Source organism: Carlito syrichta, unplaced genomic scaffold, assembly GCF_000164805.1.
Source record: "Carlito syrichta isolate Samal-C Ts95f unplaced genomic scaffold, Tarsius_syrichta-2.0.1 Scaffold312120, whole genome shotgun sequence".
NCBI classification, from domain to species: Eukaryota; Metazoa; Chordata; class Mammalia; order Primates; family Tarsiidae; genus Carlito; species Carlito syrichta.
This window is the reverse complement of record NW_007256216.1, coordinates 535,257-555,279: the sequence shown is the minus strand read 5'-3', so window position 1 is coordinate 555,279 and position 20,023 is coordinate 535,257. Positions and strand designations below refer to the sequence as shown.

The window sequence follows — 20,023 nt, the reverse complement described above, 5'->3', positions numbered from 1 at the left end:
CTTTCTAGAAAAAGATGAGTAAAAATAAATACTTATTCTTTGTAAGTCCCCGAAAAACTCCAAGAAAAAGTGGCCCCTACAGGTCTGTGCTTTTCTACTTTTCTTCTTTGGATTCCAATTGCTCGGTGGGACATGGCTCAGTGCTGACCTTGCCCGCTCTGGCCTCCCTCTGTGCCCCCAAATCTTTTCGGCCTCAAGAAAGCGGCCCAAGGCCTAGGTGTTCCCATGGGCAGCAGACACCAATGCCGGCCATGTTGGTAATGACCACTGGCACTTTTGAGGCTCACTATGGGCCGGCACTTTCTGTGTATTATTATCCTATTTAATCTTCACAGCAGCCATATGAGGAAGGTGCTATCACTGTTCCCGTTTTATAGGTGAAGAAACTGAGATTCAGAGAGGTGATATTCTATAGTCTGGATATGATAGAGGTAAGGAAGAACCAGATGTTGGTGTCTCAACAAGAAGAGCCAGTAACTCTGCCAATCCCTGAAACAGTGAATGGACCAGAGAAGAAATGGCAGAGCACTGAGGTCCCCTGCTTGGAGTAGTGAGGATGCGGGGATCTATTCAGAGCCGAGTGGAGGCTGCTCTCTAACAAATATCACACTGCTCTGTAGGGCTGCTCCTGCCCCCAGTTCTTTTCAGCCACCTCCTAATACACTCATGAAACAGAAACACACTCACTCATGTGTCTGTCCAACCCTGGCTTGGGATCCAGCTCCTGTGGCCTCTGTTCCACTGAACCATGAAGCTCATTCACTCATCATGCCAGCTTTGAGCCTCCACCTCCTACCCCATCCTTGGGCTTCTGGAAGCCACCAATGGACCCAGAGCTGAGTTCAGTTTTTACCTCCCTGTCTGACTCAACAAAACTTCCAAGGAGGAGAATGGAACTTGCACCTAAGCAGTGGGAGAATAGCCAGACCACTGCAGCAAGTAACCAGAAAGACAAAGTACCTGTTCCTCCCACTCACCACATCCTCATCTAGAGGACTGCCTTTTTGCCTAGAAAATCCTTCTTCCCTAACTCCCTACTCCCGCACTTAAGCCAGCCTCATAGGTACCACAGACTCCTGAAATTCCAACTGTCCTAAGAAGCTTTGCAGAACATCCTAGAAGAAAGATAACCACCCCACCCTAGGATAAAAGGAAACTCAAATCTCACTTCCCCCACCCCCTGCCATTACAATCACATCTTTTCCCTGCAGACAAAAATACATAATGTATCTCATGTGAGTCTCTCCATGCGATATTTATTGTGGCATCTTCTCCACTAGAGGGTGCCTCTAAGTTTATTTATTCAGAACTTAAATTCTCAGGGGACACTAGGAAGAGAGGGTAGGAAAAACCTTTCCCATCACCCCTCAGGCCAAGGTAAATACTCTTTTTTCATTTTCTTTGTTACATTTGTAATTAATTTGTCCTTGAAGAAAAGTACCATCCCTGTTCAAGTTGAATCTCCTCTATGGGAATCAATGGCTTTAGATCAGACTTGAAATTTGACTTTAGGCCAGTAGTTTTCAAACTTCGCTGCACATAGAAATCACCTGGGAGCTTTAAAAAATAAAAAAAAATGGTGATGCTTAGTTCACCCCCCAAACCAATTGCATCAGAATGTCTGGAGGTGGGAGCCTATTATTCATATTTTTAAGAGATTCCAATATGCAGCAAAGTCTAGGAAGCATAGTGTTATCCCTGTCTTATTCCCATCCACAAATGCCCTCTCTCCATCACAGCTCAGACCAGTGACCTTGGTCATAGACTTGACTTAGCCCTGGACTCTAGGCCATCCAGGATTACAGTGTGTGAACCTAAAGGAGCTCTCACTACTTATATGATCTTGCAAGTCAGGCTTTGACCTTGGGACTCGGTTCTGATCATTGTACTTTTTCCTCGGATTCATTCCCATATTATACTCATACACAGGTTCTGGTAACTGAACCCAAACAATAACATTCATGGTATGTTTGTGTGGCGGGTTTTGCTTACAGAATCCCGTTTAATTATAATAACCCATGCTGCAGATGACATGTGTTACATAACTGTCCCAAAGTCACGTAGTTGGTAAGTACAGCAGAACCAGGGTTTGAATCTGCATCTACAGACCTCAGACCCCCACCCCTCTTCATTACCAGGTAGTGGGTTGCCTCCTCTACCCTTGATCCTTGTGACCTATCCCCACGGGGCCCCCAACCCATAGGGCAGATGCTCTTCTGTTTTTGTTTCCTTGGACTAATATGACAAAATATCACAAACTGGGTGACTTAACACAACAGAAATGTATTCTCTCACAGTTCTGGAGGACAGAAGTGCAAAATCAAGGTGTCAACAGAGTTGGTTTCTTCTAGAGGCTCTGAGAGAGAATCTGTTCCTTGCCTGTCTCCCGGCTTCTAGTGGTTGCCGGCCACACACGATGTCCCTTGGCTTATACACACATCTGTCCAATCTCTGCCTCTGTCTTCACACGGCCTTCTTCCCTGTGTCTCCGTGTCTCCATGTGTCCTTCTTATAAGGATGCCAGACATGGAATATAGGACCTACCCCATCCAGTACGACCTCATCTTAACTAATTACATCTGCAAAACCCTGTTTCCAAATAAGGTCACATGCTGGGGTTCCAGGTGGACATAGATTATGGGGGGACACGCCAACTCACTATACCTTCTGAACCTCAGGGACCCCAGTTCTGCCTCTGCCCGGGGCCTGCCATCTGCTGGCAGCCCTTGATGCTGATGACACATCTCCTGTCACACTTCCAGCACCTAGTGTTTGCCCAGGCCGTTATGGACAGATGCCACACTGTCAGCTTCTGCTCACCTCTGCAGGCTCAGCCCTGATGCTAGTTCCTTTCAATATTCTCTAGTGGCATATCCCAGAGACACTGTTGTTCATCTTGGTTGCAGACGCCCTGAGGACAGGACTCATACCTTTAACTCAACTGACCTAGTCTCCTGCTTGTGGATCAGTGGGGAGAAGCCCCTTGTCCCTACCCTGCCCCACCTTGTTAGTCTTACTATTTAGATCTGAGGTTGATTGATTTGTTGTTGTTGTTGCTTTCTTTACAGGAAATGGGTATATTGAAGGTAAAGAGTTAGAAAACTTTTTCCAAGAGCTGGAGAAGGCAAGAAAAGGCTCTGGCATGGTAAGCCCAGCCTCCTTTCCCATTGTTTGGAATTTTCTGTCTTTCTGGCCTGTGACTTTTTGCATTGTCTGTCCCAAGTTATGCATCCCATAAGCAGGCCTGATATCTCTGATGTTGACACTAGTGTTTTTCTTTTATTTGTAAGGATAACAAAAAATAGTATACTCCCTAAGAGTACTTTGTCTCAATATCCTTGGTTATCTGGAATTGAGGGGTATTCACAAATGGGCATTACCGGTTAATGAACCCCCCTAAAAAATTACTGCAAGATTTTGAGTCTGTTATACATATAAAAATAGAATTTTTTCCCCTAAGGTCAGAGTCCACAGCCTCCCTAAGATGCTCAGAGGGATCATGACTGGATCCCTAAGAGGTTTCAGGTGGCTTTATTCTAGACCCACAGTTTCTTATCCTCAGTACTATTGACATCTGGGACCGAATAATTTTTTGGTGTGGAGGGCTGTCCTGTGCATTGAAGGATGTTTAGCAGCATCACTGGATCTACCCACGAGTTTCCAGTAGCACCTTCCTTCAAGTTGTGACAATTAAAAATGTCTCCAAACATTGCCACATGCCCTCCAGGTATGAGATGTGGGGGTGGGGATGGTCCTCAGTGGAGAACCATGATTCTAAACTAACAAAGGCTGGAGTCCTCAGTGAGTGTCTAGAGAAAAGTTAAGGATTGCTCTGAGCCAGTATTTGAACTGGAAGGCACTGACTGGCCACAATCATGGAGGTGTCACGGTTTTGAGTCTGCCCAAAGTGACTCCAGATCACATCCCAGCCGCTTAATGACAAGAATATTGTTTCCCCCTATGCCAGCCTGACACTATTAAATTTGCTGAAGCCTTTGAAGGGAGGCATTTGGAATATTGAAAAGCTAAGATGATTGGAGCTAGTCTGTTGTGATTCCCATGTCTGGTTCTGGAATATATGGAGTCAGACCCACTCCCTCCCACCAGCTCCCTCGGGTCCTCTGAAGTTCTCGCTCCTCACCCCTGCTGCGTGTCTGTCGGCCAATCCACTGTTTATTTGCAGCTCTTCAGGGAGCAGTTTGGGAGATGAGTCACAAATCCATCGGTGAGCTCCTGGTTCAGAGCTCGGCATAGCGCCCCAATGAGAAGGAGGTCAAAGTGATGGGCTTACAAGGGTTGGAGGTGATTCATGTATTGTAAATCAACAGTTCCCCCATCAACCCTCATTACTAGGATAATGAAGCCGGAATCACGGAAAGTATGGGCTTTAAAACTGATTCTGGGATCATGGGCTAGGCAGAGAAATGTGTTTTTATCAAGTGCTTCAAATCTAAAATCCTCCTCTTAGCCATTCCCTTGCTCAGATGGCATTGGGGCAATGTTCAAGTCTGTCAACAACAATCTCAACTGATGTCATTTAGGACTGGTTCTCAGAGCAGCTGTTATGTGGTAGAAAGACTATTGGAAACTGGAGCCATGAGTTCAAATTCTGGCTATACTAACTGGGTGACCTCAAGGGAAATCATCTTGGCCTCCACCGGTGTATAAAATGGAGGGGCTACTAACATCACAGGGACCATTGTAAAACTTAAATGGAATGACCTCATTTGCAATAAGTGCCTAGCATCAGACCCTGTGCACTTATAAATATGAATAAATATTGATAAGCCAGTAAATATTGGCAAATTGATGACATCAGTTCCAAAGGTAAAAATGATAGAAGGAATTTAGAAAAGACTCTCAGAGTTGATAGAAATATGGAAATAACAAATGTTGGGTACTGTTGAAGGAGAGAGGGAGAGAAGACAGGCAGATAAGGGACACGCAACCACTCACAGGGTACCACGTTCACTACCAGGGAGAGATGGCTTGCTAGGAGCCCAAACCTCACCTTTTACTTATGTAGAAAATCCCCACATGTACCTTACAACTCTTAAAATAAATAAATTAAGATTAAAATTTTTTTTAAAGTTGATATTATTTCCCTTGACCCAATCCTGGGAAGCACAGAGAAAATCTAGAAGTCATCAGATAAGTGAAACAGAGGCATCAGCTGTTCCAGGTGGATTCTCCATTGATTAGGGATAAGGAAGAGCTCCTTAATGCAAATAATTAATCAGGAACATTTCAAACTAGGGGAAGGTCTGAGAATGTCAAGAGAGTCTTCTATTGAAGATAGGCAGCAGTGAGCTAAAGAAACTTTTAAGTTCTTTCTTTGCTTTCTAGTAGTCAGAATAATTGAGTGGACTATTTACCCCTCAACTATATAATGACTTTCTCCCCATATTCCTCCAAGCATAAAATCGTAGTGAAAAGTATTGTAGAATTGCCAATTAGTCTTTAAAGGAGAAAATGAGTAAACCACCTAGCCATGGCAACATGCTTATAACCTATCGGGGGGCACTGGATTAAGTCAGTTTGATCACAAGCTGTCTCAGTGAAATATTGGGGCCTCAGTTCTCATATCTGAGAGATGGGAATAAGTCCAAATTCTTCTGATACAGTTGTGGTTTAATTCTTCTCAAAGACAGGATTTACTTACAGGATTATAGAGCATTCCCATGTGTCCTGTCTCCCTTTCAAAATTACGTGACTGAGCCTTTTAAAAATGATGACTTGATTTGGAGGGATCTTGAAAAGGAAAAAGACACAGCCCTGCTCACTCAGAGCATCAGCACAACATGGCTCCTCAACTGCTTATCCTGGATGCAAGATGATTCCAAGACCACTGTCCTGAGATCATAATTCTCACAGCATGCAACAGCAAAATCAACCCCCTTTATCTTTCCACAGATGTCCAAGAGTGACAACCTTGGGGAGAAGATGAAGGAGTTCATGCAGAAGTATGATAAGAACTCTGATGGGAAAATCGAGATGGCAGAGGTGAGCCCTGCAGTGCTGGTTAAGAGCTATGTGGGACGGGACCTGCACCTCTCCCATGCTCCTTAGAGCATCCTTCTAGGGAACAAAATGAGGTGGGACCCCAAAGCTCCCTCACACCCAGCAGTTGGGCTGACTAAAGAGAGCGGGTGGGACTTTTTCTGTATGTCCCCTAAGGAACGAGGGAGCAATAAACCATGGCCTGAGACAGGAGTGGAGACCTTAAATGCCCTCAAGGTCCAAAAGATAACTATGTGATGAGCCCAGCTTAAGACACTAGGGAGGGTGAAGACTGGTGAACGGGAGAGTCTGTGCCCCACCTAAAGGGACCCAAAGGCAAAATTTTTTAAATTTATATATGTATATACATAATTTACACATATATAATTTACACATTTATAATTTACATAAGTAATTTATATACATAAATATTTTATATAACATAATTTATACAAACATATATACACACATACACACACTCATACATATACATGCGTGTGTCAAACACCTCTGACAATAAGCTTGCAGTCCACAAAGAGTCAAGAATGACGATAGTGGCACAGGAATTAGGGCAGAGCTCCTCCCAAGGTTGAGATACTGCCTTAGGTCAGGTGCCCTGGAAGCACAGCCTGAGACAGAGGCTCAAATGGATGCGACCTACTGAGGAAGAACTCTCTAGAGATGGGAAGAGAGGGAAGTAGGAAAGGGCGCTGAGCAAGGATGTGATCTCAGCTGGAGCCTAGCCTTGGCGTGATCTTATGGGGTCTCTGAAGTGTGAATTGTGGTACAGAGTGGGTCCCACCATGAGGCAAGAGGAGATGGTCTGTTGTAACCCCACGTCAATCAGTCATCAGAAGCAGGCTGCCCCTCTCCCGGCAAGGAGGGGACCAGTGGAACTTCCCTAGTTGGGCAGCTCTAGTCTGGCTGAGGGCAGTTCTTGTGCAGGGGCAACTGTCAGCTGTTAGCAGTTAATCTTCACTACAGCTGAGAGACGGCTGCCAGCCTAGTTACAGAGGAGCTGGGAGAGGCACTAACAGTAGCCACTGCAGATGCCCATGCTGATTCTAGGGTTCTTAAATCAGCAGCCGGCAGACATTTTCTGTAAAAATACAAATTAGGGTAAATATTTTAGGGTTTGTGTGCTATATTATACAGTCTCTGCCACAACTTTTCAACTGTGCCACTATAGTTCAGAAGCAGCCATAGATAATATATAAGTGAGTAGGTGTGGCCATGTGATGGGGCCATAGTTTACCATGAGAGGCTTCAAACAGAAAGGTCATGGAAAGTGTTGGCTCCAGGTGGAGGCCAGGGCTCTAGCTCTGCTTCTCTGCAATTCTCTTGGTTTTGCTCTCTGTCCCCAAAATACCTTCATCCTCAGGCTGGTAACAAGATGGCTGCAGCAGTTCTAGGCGTCATACCCAGATACAATCATGACCAGCTGCAGAAAGGCTCCCTCTTAAGAACAAGGAAATTTTCCCAGAAGTACCTGCAGTAGCCCTCCCTCACATTTCATTGACCAGAACTGGGTCATATGTCTATCTGTAAACCAGTCACGGGCAAGGGGAATGGGATTATCTGATATAGACTTACCAGGATTTGCCTGTGACCCAAGGATTCAGGGAGTAGAAAGAGGAAAAGCCAGACAGGTGGGCAACTGACAATGTTTGCTGCAGGAGAATGCATGCATTTTTTTTTAATTGAATTGTTGAGTTATTAATTTACACGCAATAAACTTCATTCATTTAAAGTATAAAATTCCATGAGCTTAGATTTTAGGCCATGAAAGCACCACCCCAATCAAGATACAGACTTTCTATCATCCCCAAAAATGTTCTTCCTACCAGTGCAGGACATCTTACCCCAGGCAACCATTCACCTACTTAGATTAGTTTGCATTTTCCAGAATTTTATATACATGGAATCATCTATTAAGTATTCTTTGGAGTCTGGGTGCTTGCATTTTAGGGGAGTTCCACCTTCTGTCCCTCCACCTGCTCATCCCCTAAGGGTTGGGAGACCCAGAAGCATGTCCCTGAACATCCTTCTTCCCCTTTGAAGGGCCACCAGGCTCTGTTCTCAAGGAAGGAAGAAAATGTGACTCCCTTGCTTCCTTACCACTGGCCCCTTTTCATCCTTCCCTCAGGAAAGTCTGCTCTGCTCCCTGGCAGGACCCTCCATGATATCAGTGTTGTTTTCTGTCCCACAGCTGGCGCAGATCCTGCCGACCGAAGAGAACTTCCTTCTGTGCTTTCGGCAGCACGTGGGCTCCAGTGCCGAGTTTATGGAGGTAAGACTGAGGCGCCGCCTTCCTCCCGTTTTCAGAGTCAGACCTACCTGCCTACCTGGAAATGGTCCCTGGGAGAACTCCCTTAGAGCTCTGCTACTCAAAGTGCAGTCCATGGACCAGCAGCATCAGTATTACCTGGGTACTTGTTAGAAAGGCAGACTTAACCCCCTGAATCAGAATCTACATGTTATCCCAAGATAACATGCATGTACATCAAAGCGTGGGGAATAAGATGAGAAGTAAGCTTGGGTCAAGTGCACTTGGGAAAAACTGTGTACATGCATCTCTTCTTTGGGGATTTGTTGTGGGTATTTCCATATTAAAGGCTCTGAGAAACCCTGGAAAAAAGAAACCTGTTCCACTCAGTTTGGCCCCAGGATCTTCTGTCACTCAATAATAATATCGGTATTCCTTGAAGTCAGAGTTCCAAGAAGCAGGCTTGGGAAGGATAGACTTATATCCCATTCTATAGTTGGAGAAGTCCAGTGAGAATTTCAGTTTCCAGTATCTTTCAGGTTTGATCTATGACTGTGGTCTGGGCTTCAATGCACCCCTTTAAAATTGGCATTGCCTGCACGTGGTGGCTCTCACCTATAATCCTAGCACTTTGGGAAGCCAAGGTGAAAGGATCACTTGAGTCCAGGGGCTTGAGAACAGCCTGGGAAACATACCAAGATCTGGTCTGCACAAAATAAAAAAAATTTTTTAACAGCCAGGCATGGTGGTACACACCTGTGGTCCCAGCTACTTGAGAGGCTGTGGCAGAAGGATTGCCTGAGCCCAGGAGGTCAGCACTGTGGTGAGCTGTGATTGTGGCACTGGACTCCAGCCTGGGTGACAGAGTGAGACCCTGACTCAAAATATATAAATAAATAAAAACATATACATACCTAAAAATAAAATGAACATCACCCTCTTCGTAGTAGAACTTCTTTGAGATCCATGTGTGAAATATGATGTCAAAACTCACGACTTTTGAGTAATATTCAACCGATAGATTGAACCATATGAAACTGCTGATATTTAACCATTTTTCACTTACAAAAATTAGAAATTCTATATGGCTCAATCAAATATATTACTAATCCTGATGTCCCGCAAACTGCGAAGTATTTCTCACTTTTCTTCTGGGACTCCACCCTAGCCATTCTGTATTTGTGTTCCTCAGAGTAAAACTCAACCCATACCCCCAACACAAACTGCCTGCTCTGGTAAATAATGACTGGGCTTCAACTTGACTTCCACTGCCATTCATCGGGTTAAATCCATTTCCAGCCACCAGCAATCCCCTCTCCATGATTCACTGCCTAAAATGATTGGAGAGCTAACCCGGAACCCCAAATGGCAGTGAGCTCTCCTCATGGACAGAAAGTCGGTTAGAAAGAACCGGTTCTCAGGGTGGAAGAGTCATTTTTAAAGTGGCAGCTTGTCTAAGCATAGATATGGATTTAATTTTATGGTGCTTTAAAGAATTTTCTCTAGTTTTCTCAAGATGGCAAGAATCCACAAGCTGGTAATTGACATTTTGGCTTCTGTTCTTAGTCCTTCTCTTGCCTGTCTGGGAGAAAAAGTTCTGCATATCCTTATAACTTGTCAGGGTGCTACTTTTGTGAGTATCAAGTTTTCTGCCTGTAGAAAAGGGAACATCATGGCTTACCCCTCCTTTCCTGATGGGGATGCTGCCAAAGATTGGCCTCTCTTCCACCTCTAGTCTGGAAACAGGGATGGTGACAGCTTGCAGGGGGCAGCAATGCTTAAAGAGGAGCTAAAAGCATCTCCTTACCCCGCCCCCTTCTCTTTCTCTTTCTCAAAATCATTAGTGGTTTTTCCCTTTGTGGTTGACATGATTTCATATTCCTATATGCCTTTTTCCTTCTGAGCTCCAGCTTAACTGCAGAACAGACACCCCTCCCAAGGTTCCTGGGACCCCACCCTCCTATAGTACCATCCCCTCCTGGGGTTGTCCACTTTTTTATATTGTTTTTATCAGGTGGAAACATGAAATGGTCCCTTGGTAGCCCTGAGAAGATTAGGCTCTGGGGTAGTTCCCATCCTATGTTCTGCACAACATTTTAACTTCTAATTTTAGTGATGCCTCAGGATTTCTTTGAGATTTCACAAAGCCCAGGTCTCTTGAACTCTTTTCCTTGAATGAGAAGAGAATAAGGACACACTGATGAATGAACACAAGTGCTGGAAGGGGAGAGAAGGCGAGCGGAAGAGCCCAGAGCTGGCATCTAAGGGGTGGGGGGAGAGGTAGGATGGAAGGGACGGGCGGAGGTGAACCTGCAGGCAGATGGTGCAGGAAAGTAGCCGCTTTGCTCTGTGCAAGGACAGAGGTTCCTTCAGATTATCCTCCCATTAAACAACCTGGAGAAGATGTCTGCCTTCTTTTCCTCAGTCAAGATTCAAGTGAACTAAACTCTAATGCACTAAGTACCTGCAGGTTGTTGGTGAAGTTATATTTGGAAACCCTCACATATCTCTTAGTACCTTTTCAAGGGCGGGCTTTCTGGGCATAGGAAATAATACTTTGATGGAATCCAAGGCATTTTTTTTTCTGCAGAGAAAAGACACTCTTCTAGTGAAATATCATCTTCCCAAGTTTTCTAAAGTACAAGTCTACCCTTTTGCTGGGATTTGCTCATTTCTCATAACTAAAAAAGTCAAGACCAATTCCTGAACCCTGACACTAATATCCCATGAGAATTACATAGCCTTGTTTACTGGTATGAAAGGAAGACACTTTACATAAAATATATGTAACTGTAAGTATCCATAAAATTCTAACTTTCCTGACAATAGAAAGGGACATACAAGGTGGAGAAGTGGTCAGGGCAGGAGATGAGATTTAGGAAAAGCATTAGTGTTTTCCTGCTCTCAGAAAATCAAGTGTTTCTGGTATTCAGGTGTACAATTTGGAGTTGGAGGGGAAAGGGAAGTCAGGGGAGCAAAACTTAGAAGAAAGTCTAAGAAAGATGAGGCACCAAAATAGACCAAAGATTTATGGGAACAGGATTCTCTGGGTCTCTTTGCCACAGATACAGGCAGTACCCCCCATCTCACCCTCTACCCCGCAATAGCATTCCCTGGTCTCCACCAGATAGCTTGGGCAAAAGGCCAAGATTTCAGAGCAGTTGTATACAGGACCATATTTTCTCAAGACCACTATATTAGTTGTCTATTGCTATGTAACAAATTACTTCCCAAGTGTAGCAGCCTAAAGCAACAAGCATTTATTATATTACCATTTCTATGGTCAGGAATTTGGAAACAGCTTAGCTGAGTGGTTCTGGTTTAGAATCTCATGATCAATTCACGTTTCCTCATATTCTCTGTGACACTGAAGAGACTAAGCTACACCATCGCCATGTCTTCATCTTGTTCTAATATTCTTGAATATCAAAACCCTGCCTGGCCCATTAAAGGGGAATGGAAGGGAGGCATGTAGATTGTGATGTTTTTGCAAATAGGTTGATATTCCCCTTGCAGGCTTGGCGGAAGTATGACACTGACAGAAGTGGCTACATTGAAGCCAATGAGCTCAAGGTAGGATGGGCCTTGGGGAGGGTATGAGGCCAGAGTGGCAGTGGGTTTAAGGAGACTAGGGAGGGAGGGATGTTAGATGAGGAGGATGGGTTTGTGAGCTTCTTAGAATGACTCAGGCCTGGCACTGAATTGTTGACCTTGTTCAGAGGAACTGAGGGAAATCAGGAACAAGGAGCTGCAGGCCATAGTGTTCAACCAAATCCCACTCTTCTGCACCTTTGTGTGCAGGACAAGGATCCTCAAGGCAATTCCAGAAAGAAGATTGGCCCTCTAGCTTGTATGTTAACCCAAATTCCTTTGGCAAACCAGTGATTCCCAGGCACTGCTTAGCCCTGGATACTGGGTTCTCAGGTGGCAGAGCCAGTCTCTAGCACCTATTCTGCGGGGGCAAGGTTACATCCAGGAGCTACAAAGGCCTTCAAAGTCACTCCCCAGGTGTTAAGGGGTTAGGAGATTATGAGGGTCATGGGCCCCAGAACTAGTCAACCTCAAGAAAACTTGTAGACTATCTGAATGAATGAGTGAGTAACAGAATGAGGGGCTGAATGAATGAGTTATAAACTCTGAAGAAGCCTTTTATATTCCAGGGATTCCTGTCAGACCTGCTGAAGAAGGCGAATCGACCATATGATGAGCCCAAGCTCCAGGAATACACTCAAACCATAGTGAGTGGGCAGAAATGTGACTCCTCCCCAGGGGTGCAGGACTCAACCCCTAAGCCACAGGATTCTGCTGTGCGGGGTCTTTTGTTTGCTGATTCTTTAGGCCCAGGTGAAGTGCCTCACAGTGGCAGCTAGCAAAAAACAGATGCTAGTACATGGCCTCACACACCCTTTGATGTGCTGGATGTGAGCTGACTCCTGGGCCAGTGTGAGACTGGGGAACATCTGTCTCCATGGCAACCTCTGCAGCTCAGGAGAAGATGAACTTGAGAGAGTGGGTCTTTAGTCCTGACCTGCTGTGCCCCAGCTGTCCCTCTCCCTGAGAAGAGGAGATAGGAGCAGTGACCAAGTGCCTGCTGTTCCCCCAGTGACTGATTTAGATGATGTTGGTCCCTGGCCTCCGGGTGATCTCAGAAGAGGCGTGAGCCTGTGCTACCTGTCCTCCTTCCTCTCCTCTCCAGTAGAAAGGAATGACAGGTCAAGATTCCATGTGAGAGTTCAAAGCAAATAACCCAGGCACCTCTTTCTGTCCCCAACAGCTACGAATGTTTGACTTAAACGGAGATGGCAAATTGGGCCTCTCAGAGATGTCTCGGTAAGCACATGCCCTTGCTCCCAGTGTCACTTGTAACAAGACTCCTGCGGATCATTCCTGTGCCTCCTTCCCTATCTCTGAGATCAGTTAGTGAGAAAAAGTGACAGGACCCGGCATCAGAAGTTCAAGACAAAGCTAGATAGAACTGTGAACATCAACACCTCACTTTGTCTGTCTCCCTCTTTTTGAACTTTCCACTAACTCCTGATTATTAAGTGCTCAGAGATTATTTCTGTAACTACAGACACCGCCTCTGCCTTCCCTCAGGCCTGAGTTGTTCTCGCCTGTGCTCTGTCTCCTAATCTCTGCCAACATTTTCTTTCCAGACTCTTGCCTGTACAGGAAAACTTCCTGCTTAAATTTCAGGTAAAAAAGCCACGTTGATCTTCTTTGCTTCCTCCTTTCCCTTTATCCCTCTGAGCTTTGTCCTTCCACTCCTTCCCTCAATGTACCATACCACACACACACACACACACACGCACACGCACACGCACACACACACACACGCACACACACACACACGCACACACACACACACACATATCCTGGGACTTTTGCTTCTGTCTTTAACACTTTGGTCCTTACAGGGCATGAAGCTGACCTCAGAGGAGTTCAATGCAATCTTCACATTTTACGACAAGGTAAGAAGGAAGATGGTGTGGAAGGGGAAAGCAGAAGCCCCAGAAGGGCTTGACTTCATCTGCAGGAAGAGACGAGTTTTCCAGATGGGCAGCTTGGGCTGTGTGGTTCCTTCCTGCAGTATCTTCTGCTGTATGAGAAGACAAATGTCCTTCTCCATCTGTGGCCTACGGAGCCCAAGGGCTTGGTTTCTTCAGAGTGTAACAGAATCGTTAGTGAAAGAGGGCTATGGTCAGAACTGGGGCATGATGGTGTTGTCAGGGGCCACAGGGAGGTGACAGTCAATACTGCCCTGGTGTCAGATCCATTTTGGCACTAGGGTCAGTTGTGTCCCTGGGAAGTTGAGAGTGAAATGACCCCCTTGCCTGCCCCTCCCTTTGCTGTCCCCTGTGATAACCAAAGGGTTGAAGGTAAACCTTAAATAACTCCCAAACTTAGGGAGTTAACTAAATGCTTCTCAAATCTCATTTATATTTTCCATGCAAATGAAAGACAACTCAAAGTTTGCACTCAGCTGCCCATTGACTTGGTAAAGACAGAAGGGATGTGTGATCTTGACATGACACAATCAGAACACCTCCGTTTTCACAGAGTAATGGGCAGGTTAGACTTTTAGACCTCCCGAAATGGGTCGGGGTGTTCTAGAGCTCTGTGTTGATTCTGCTTCCATCACCAGGACGGAAGTGGCTACATTGATGAGCATGAACTGGATGCCCTTTTGAAGGATCTGTATGAGAAAAACAAGAAGGTGAGCTCCTGAGCCCACAGGCCTGGGCCTCTGTCCCCAGGGGATGGGAGAGGTTTCTGAGGAAGAGGTAGAGAGAAATGCCTTTCCCTCAGATCTACCATAACAAGGCAATGGCAGGCTTTTTTGGTTTTTATTTCTGGTTGGTTGATTTTTTAAAAATGCAATTATGGTACAATACACAGAACATAAAATTTACCGTCTTAGCCATTTTTAAGTGTACAGTTCAGTGGCATTGAACACATTCATAACGTGCAACCATCACCACCTTCCACTCTTCACTTTGCAAAACTGAAACCTGTACCCACTAAACAATAACTCCCATCCCCCTTCCTCCCAGTACCTGGTAACCACTGTTCTAAACTATCAGTCTCTGATTTGACTACTCGAAGTACTTATATGAGTGGAATCATATAGTATTTGTCTTTTTGTGACTGGCTTATTTCCCTTAGTGTGTTGTCCTCCAGGTTTATCCATCTTGTAGCATGTCAGAATTTTCTTCCTTGTTAAAGCTGAATAATTTTGCATTGTGGGGATATATACCACATTTTGTTTATCCAGTCCTCATCTGTAGACACACAGGTTTATCCATGTGCTAGCTGTTGCGAGTGATGCTGCTATGAAGCAGTAGCACTTTGCAGATAGCCCTGCCCACAGAAGTGTTGGCCAAATTGTCAGCAAAGCCCACTTTTGGTCAAGCGTGGTGGCTCACACTTATAACCCCAGCACTTTGGGAGAATCGCTTGAGCCCAGGAATTCAAGACCAGCCTGGGCAACATAATGAGACCTCATCTCTACAGACAATTTTTAAAATTAACTGGGTACAGTGCCATGCACCTGTAGTCTCTGCTACTTGAGAGGCTGAGGTGGAAGGATAATCTGGCCCCAGGAGGTCAAGGCTATGGTGAGCCATGATTGTGCCACTGGGCAACAGATTGAGACCTTGACCACACATCCCCACCCCTGCTTTCCACACAAAGAGAGATTTTGGAGGGCAGGGGCCAGTGGGACATGAAGGGCTATTCTGAATTGATTAATCATGGAATCTGGAGATGGGGAAAGGTTAAAAAGAGCCACCAAGGAGGTTTTTCCCCTTAAAGAAAAGACAGAGAAGTGAGTTCCATTATTTTGCCTGGTGTTGCCTGCTGGGCATACCCAGGAGACCCTCCCGTAGATTGGTCTTAGTGCTCTACACATGAGGTGTCAGGTGGATCAGCAGCCAGGGGACAAACCTTTGCTGCTGTCTTCCTTCATGCCTTTCTCTGAGCAAATGGTTTCACTGCTTTCTTTAATTAGATGATGAAAGTTCTATAATTCCTTGAGTTGTCTAACTGCCTTGGCTACCAAGCAAGAGCTAAATTTAATGTTCAATTTCAGGAAAAAATTATCTGCAGCCTCTGAATCTATTTATCTCTCTTTTCAAGTGCTTTCTGATCTCTTTATCCTGAATCTCATCCTTCATTTGTTTCATCCTAAATTTATTTTTTTTATGTTACCTACAATTACTCTTGAAAGGAGCAGAAAATAAATGATAAGGAGGCAAATACTTCTTAGGGAGAAGGAAGTACTCACCCAGTGTTTGAACTCAGCAAACTCTTTTCCTAGCACCAAATTCTAGGAGAAAATTATTATTTTTAAATTTTATTATTTTTATTTGTAGAGATGAGGTCTCACTTGTTGCCTAGGCTGGTCTCGAACTCTTTGGCTCAAGCAATCCTCTTGACTTGGCCTCCCAAGTGCTAGGATTTACTACACCAAGCCAAAAAAATTATGTACGTGTCTTTTTATGTCCAAGGAACGTTGCACACCATAATAGAAACTATCTTTATGTAATCATGTGAATGAGGCATAACTGGTCTTCATAAGACCCTGCCATATTCCTGAGGTTGATAAACCCTAAAGACACACGTTAAACCTCAGAGTGACCTGAACTTCCTGGTCATCAACTAACTAGGCTCTTTCTTGAAGAACACAAAGGACAAGTAATGAAGAGAGCTGCACAGGTTGACTCTACATATGAAAGCAACAGTAAAGATTCAGGTGTTGGGATTCAGAAGCAACTCCGAAGGTCAGAGAACAAGGGTATTCCTAAAGCTGTCAACCTGAGAGGCTTCCACCTGCACCAACCTCCAGATTTGGCACCTGGGGATGGAGAGAGTGAATCAGTAGAAGGAGAGGGCTGCATGACTACACACAGCAGCACCTGAGTTGGGGAAAAAGCCATTTTTGGTAAACCTACATAGCAGATGCACATTCCGTTTGGATGCTGCCTGCATGGCCTATGATAAGGTTTCTGAGCAGATTAATGTTTGAGGCTCCTGGAGGGACAGGCTGATGGAACTGAACTTCAGTATTTCAGCATTCCTGAGGCCATGGCAACTCACTAAAGCCTTTTCCAGTTTTATGTGAAACTTCTAGACATAGGAAATAAGCAGCCCCTTCCCCCATGCTGCTAAGCCTCTCACTGCCAGACTTCACTGTGGGAGGTGTCTCAAGCTGGGGTTTGACATATGGGGCCCCATTTGGCTCCTAACTGAATGGCAGATAGCTCAGACACACTTCAGTGTTATAAATTAGGTGACATTTCCAGGGACTTCACAACTCTAGGGAAGATGCTCCCCAGAGCTAGACATGCTTGCAAAGTGCCCTTGGGTTTTGGTGGCATCAAACCAGAAATCAGTAACTAAGGGATGTCCTGCAACAGTGGGGGTAAAAAGTCTGGTGTTTGAGCACTGAAAAAGAGGTGACTAAGGACTGAACTAAGTGAATAATTAGACTTCAGGGCTCAGGGGACTAGCATACTAATGAGCATAACTATACCTCAGTTTTCTCATTAGCAGAATGGAGATAATGACCCATCAGCATAGAAGGAAAGAATTTTTTTTTTATAACTTCTTGCTGTTCAGGTGCAATGGCTCACGCCTATAATCCTAGCACTTTGGGAGGCCAAAGTGAAAGGATTGCTTGAGCCCAGGAATTCGAGACCAGCCTAGGCAACATGGCGAGACCTCATCTCTACAGTAAATATTAAAAATTAGCAAGCCATGGTGGCACATGCCTGTAATCCCAGCTACTTAGGAGACTGAGACAGAAGGATCACCTGAGCCCAGGAGGTCAAGGCTATGGTAACCACAATTGTGCCATGGCACTCCAGAGGCTCCAACACCAAAAAAAAAAAAAAAGTCTGCCAACATTTTCAATACAGAAGAAGAGGAGGAGGAGGAGGAGGAGAAAGAAAGGAGAGAATAGGGAGGAGGAGAAGAAGGCGGAAGAAAGGAAGGAAATACAGAAAAAGATAGTTAAGTGTTTTTCCAGTATCAGTGATGACCTTACTATGTTCAGACTCATTGGCTATTTGTATCCAAAGCAATTGTAAAGCATATATTCAACACAGGGCCTATTAGATATCAATAGTCTGTTTAATTTGGACCTCTATTTTATATGAGACTATGGGCATATGTTTATGGGTCACCTGTCTTAGTGACCTTTGAGCACCACAAGAAGAAGCCAGTGAACAAGAAGGAGGCTGGTGAGTGTTGTTGCTGGGAGAGACAGGATTTAGTAAACCTTGTTTGAATGGGTAACGTTAGGGAATTATGGTTCAGAGGCCTGAAAACAAGACCAGGGAAGTTTTCATCACTTGCATGGACCCAGATGGGCTTTGAGTAAATGGAGGCCCAATGAAGTAGAAGACCCATCAAGTTATATATAGATAGTGGCTGTCATCATAATAGCTACTATTTTTCAGAGTGCTTGTGTCAGGAACTATGCTAAGGGTTGTTAACCTTCATTCCCTCAGGTAGTCATCGTAACACCTCAATGAGGCAAGTACTGTTAATAATAGTGTATTTTTAGTTTTATTATTTTATTTTATTATTTTAATATTAGTGTAATTTTACAGATTAGGCAGCTTAGCCTCGGAAAGATTGACTCCTTTCCCCAAAGCAATACAGTCAGTAAGTAAAAGAGAGAAGCTTTTAACCCAGTTCTATCTGACTCCAAAGCCCATGCTTTGTATTCCTCTAAACCACTTACACTGGTATGGGATGAAAGGTCAGGCAGGTGTGTTTATGAATGTGTAGGGGGCTCCTTTGGTTGGGACCATCACTGAGCCTGCTCTTACCCTCTCTCTGTATCTCCTAGGAAATGAACATCCAACAGCTCACCAACTACAGAAAGAGTGTCATGTCCTTGGCCGAGGCAGGGAAGCTCTACCGCAAGGACCTGGAGATTGTGCTTTGCAGTGAGCCCCCCATGTAAAAGGGGGAAAGGGGCTGCTTCTCCACCTCCCCCAAACCCTGCCCTTGCCACCCTGACACATCTACCCAGATCCAGAGATCATGAGCGCCCCTCCCCCGCCCCTATAGCCTGCATACACCAGCTTGCAGAGCAGGAAAGGAGAGATGGAGGATGGGCTACTGACAGGCCTCCTTTGAACCCCCTCCACCCAACCCTACCGAGGTAGACTTTCTGCCTACAGTGGATCATGTGCATGGAAGGTGATGGGGCCATGGGTGGAGGGTCCCTAATTCTCTTTGCTGTGATGCATGAGCTCCTTCGCTGTATGATTTAAGCTTCTATGTCCAACAGAGAGGACTCTTCCCTCTCTCTCCCCTCTGCCCTTCCCCCATGCCACCACCCACCCTAGACTTCCGAGTTCCATCCACCACTTTGCTAATGGTGTAGCTGTCTTCTCAGAGCTCCTGTTTGTGCAGGGCACTTGCCCTTTCCTTGCCTTCCTTACTCGGTGTGCTCCTTTTCTCTTTGGGTTTCTTGTTTACCAAAGAAGAGTTTATAGACAATAAAATGGAAATGTTCCGCTGTGGAAGCTTACCCAGTTCTTGTCGAGTGGTCGACTTCTCTCTGCAGCTAGCATCTGTTCTTGACAAAGGGTGGGCCTGTTCTCATGTGGGTAAGGAAGAGTACTAGGACCACCTAATTGGGGTGTAGGACTCTACAACTCTGTGTCTTTCACTCAGCATTCATTGCTGTCCCTTTACCAACCTGAATCACTACTTCCTTCCATGTTTGCATCTATGTCTCTGGGATTATCACATCAGTTACTGGTTCATTGAAATCTTACTAAGTGGCCAGTGTTGTGATGAACAGTGGACCTAAAATATCTCTCTAAATCCTTTCAGAGAGGTGTTGTGATTGTCTCCACTATACAGGCAAGAAAGATGACAATGTTTCATAACGAGCCCATGTCTCGTGGCCAGTTGGAGGCAGAGCTAGAAAATGAATCCAGCAGATTGGATTCATGTTCTAAGTCATTGCTCCTTTTATAGTAAGGACACAAGTGGGGTGTGACAATGGTGGGACTATATGATTCCCACCAAGCATGAGGGACCTCCAGCAGACATTTAGACAACCACAAATTTAATTTATCTTCCTCAAAGTGCAACTTATCCCATAACACCTGATCACATGCCTTTTGATGTAGGGCCTGCTTGGCCCTTAAATCCACAGAGCTCCTTGAGATCCTAGAATAGAGAGATGACTGATTTCTTTTTAATACTATCATGTATTGAGTGTCTACAAGA

The 20,023-nt window shown here is 45.0% G+C and overlaps 1 protein-coding gene across 3 annotated transcripts in view; it reads left to right on the top strand.

The window, feature by feature from the left end:
* Positions 1-19,317, top strand: part of CALB2 (calbindin 2) — a 29,964-nt gene extending 10,647 nt beyond the window's left edge. The window contains exons 2-11 of one of the 3 annotated variants that reach the window (XM_008069576.1): positions 3,069-3,145; positions 5,914-6,003; positions 8,210-8,290; positions 11,783-11,839; positions 12,427-12,504; positions 13,041-13,096; positions 13,423-13,462; positions 13,684-13,737; positions 14,412-14,483; positions 18,624-19,317. In XM_008069576.1, coding sequence (XP_008067767.1) covers positions 3,069-3,145; positions 5,914-6,003; positions 8,210-8,290; positions 11,783-11,839; positions 12,427-12,504; positions 13,041-13,096; positions 13,423-13,462; positions 13,684-13,737; positions 14,412-14,483; positions 18,624-18,740 — 722 coding nt within the window. In that variant the 3' untranslated portion in view covers positions 18,741-19,317. The remainder of the gene's footprint in view (positions 1-3,068; positions 3,146-5,913; positions 6,004-8,209; positions 8,291-11,782; positions 11,840-12,426; positions 12,505-13,040; positions 13,097-13,422; positions 13,463-13,683; positions 13,738-14,411; positions 14,484-18,623) is intronic. The other 2 variants (XM_021718354.1, XM_021718355.1) reach the window with 2 other exon arrangements.
* The last annotated feature ends 706 nt before the right edge of the window (positions 19,318-20,023 follow it).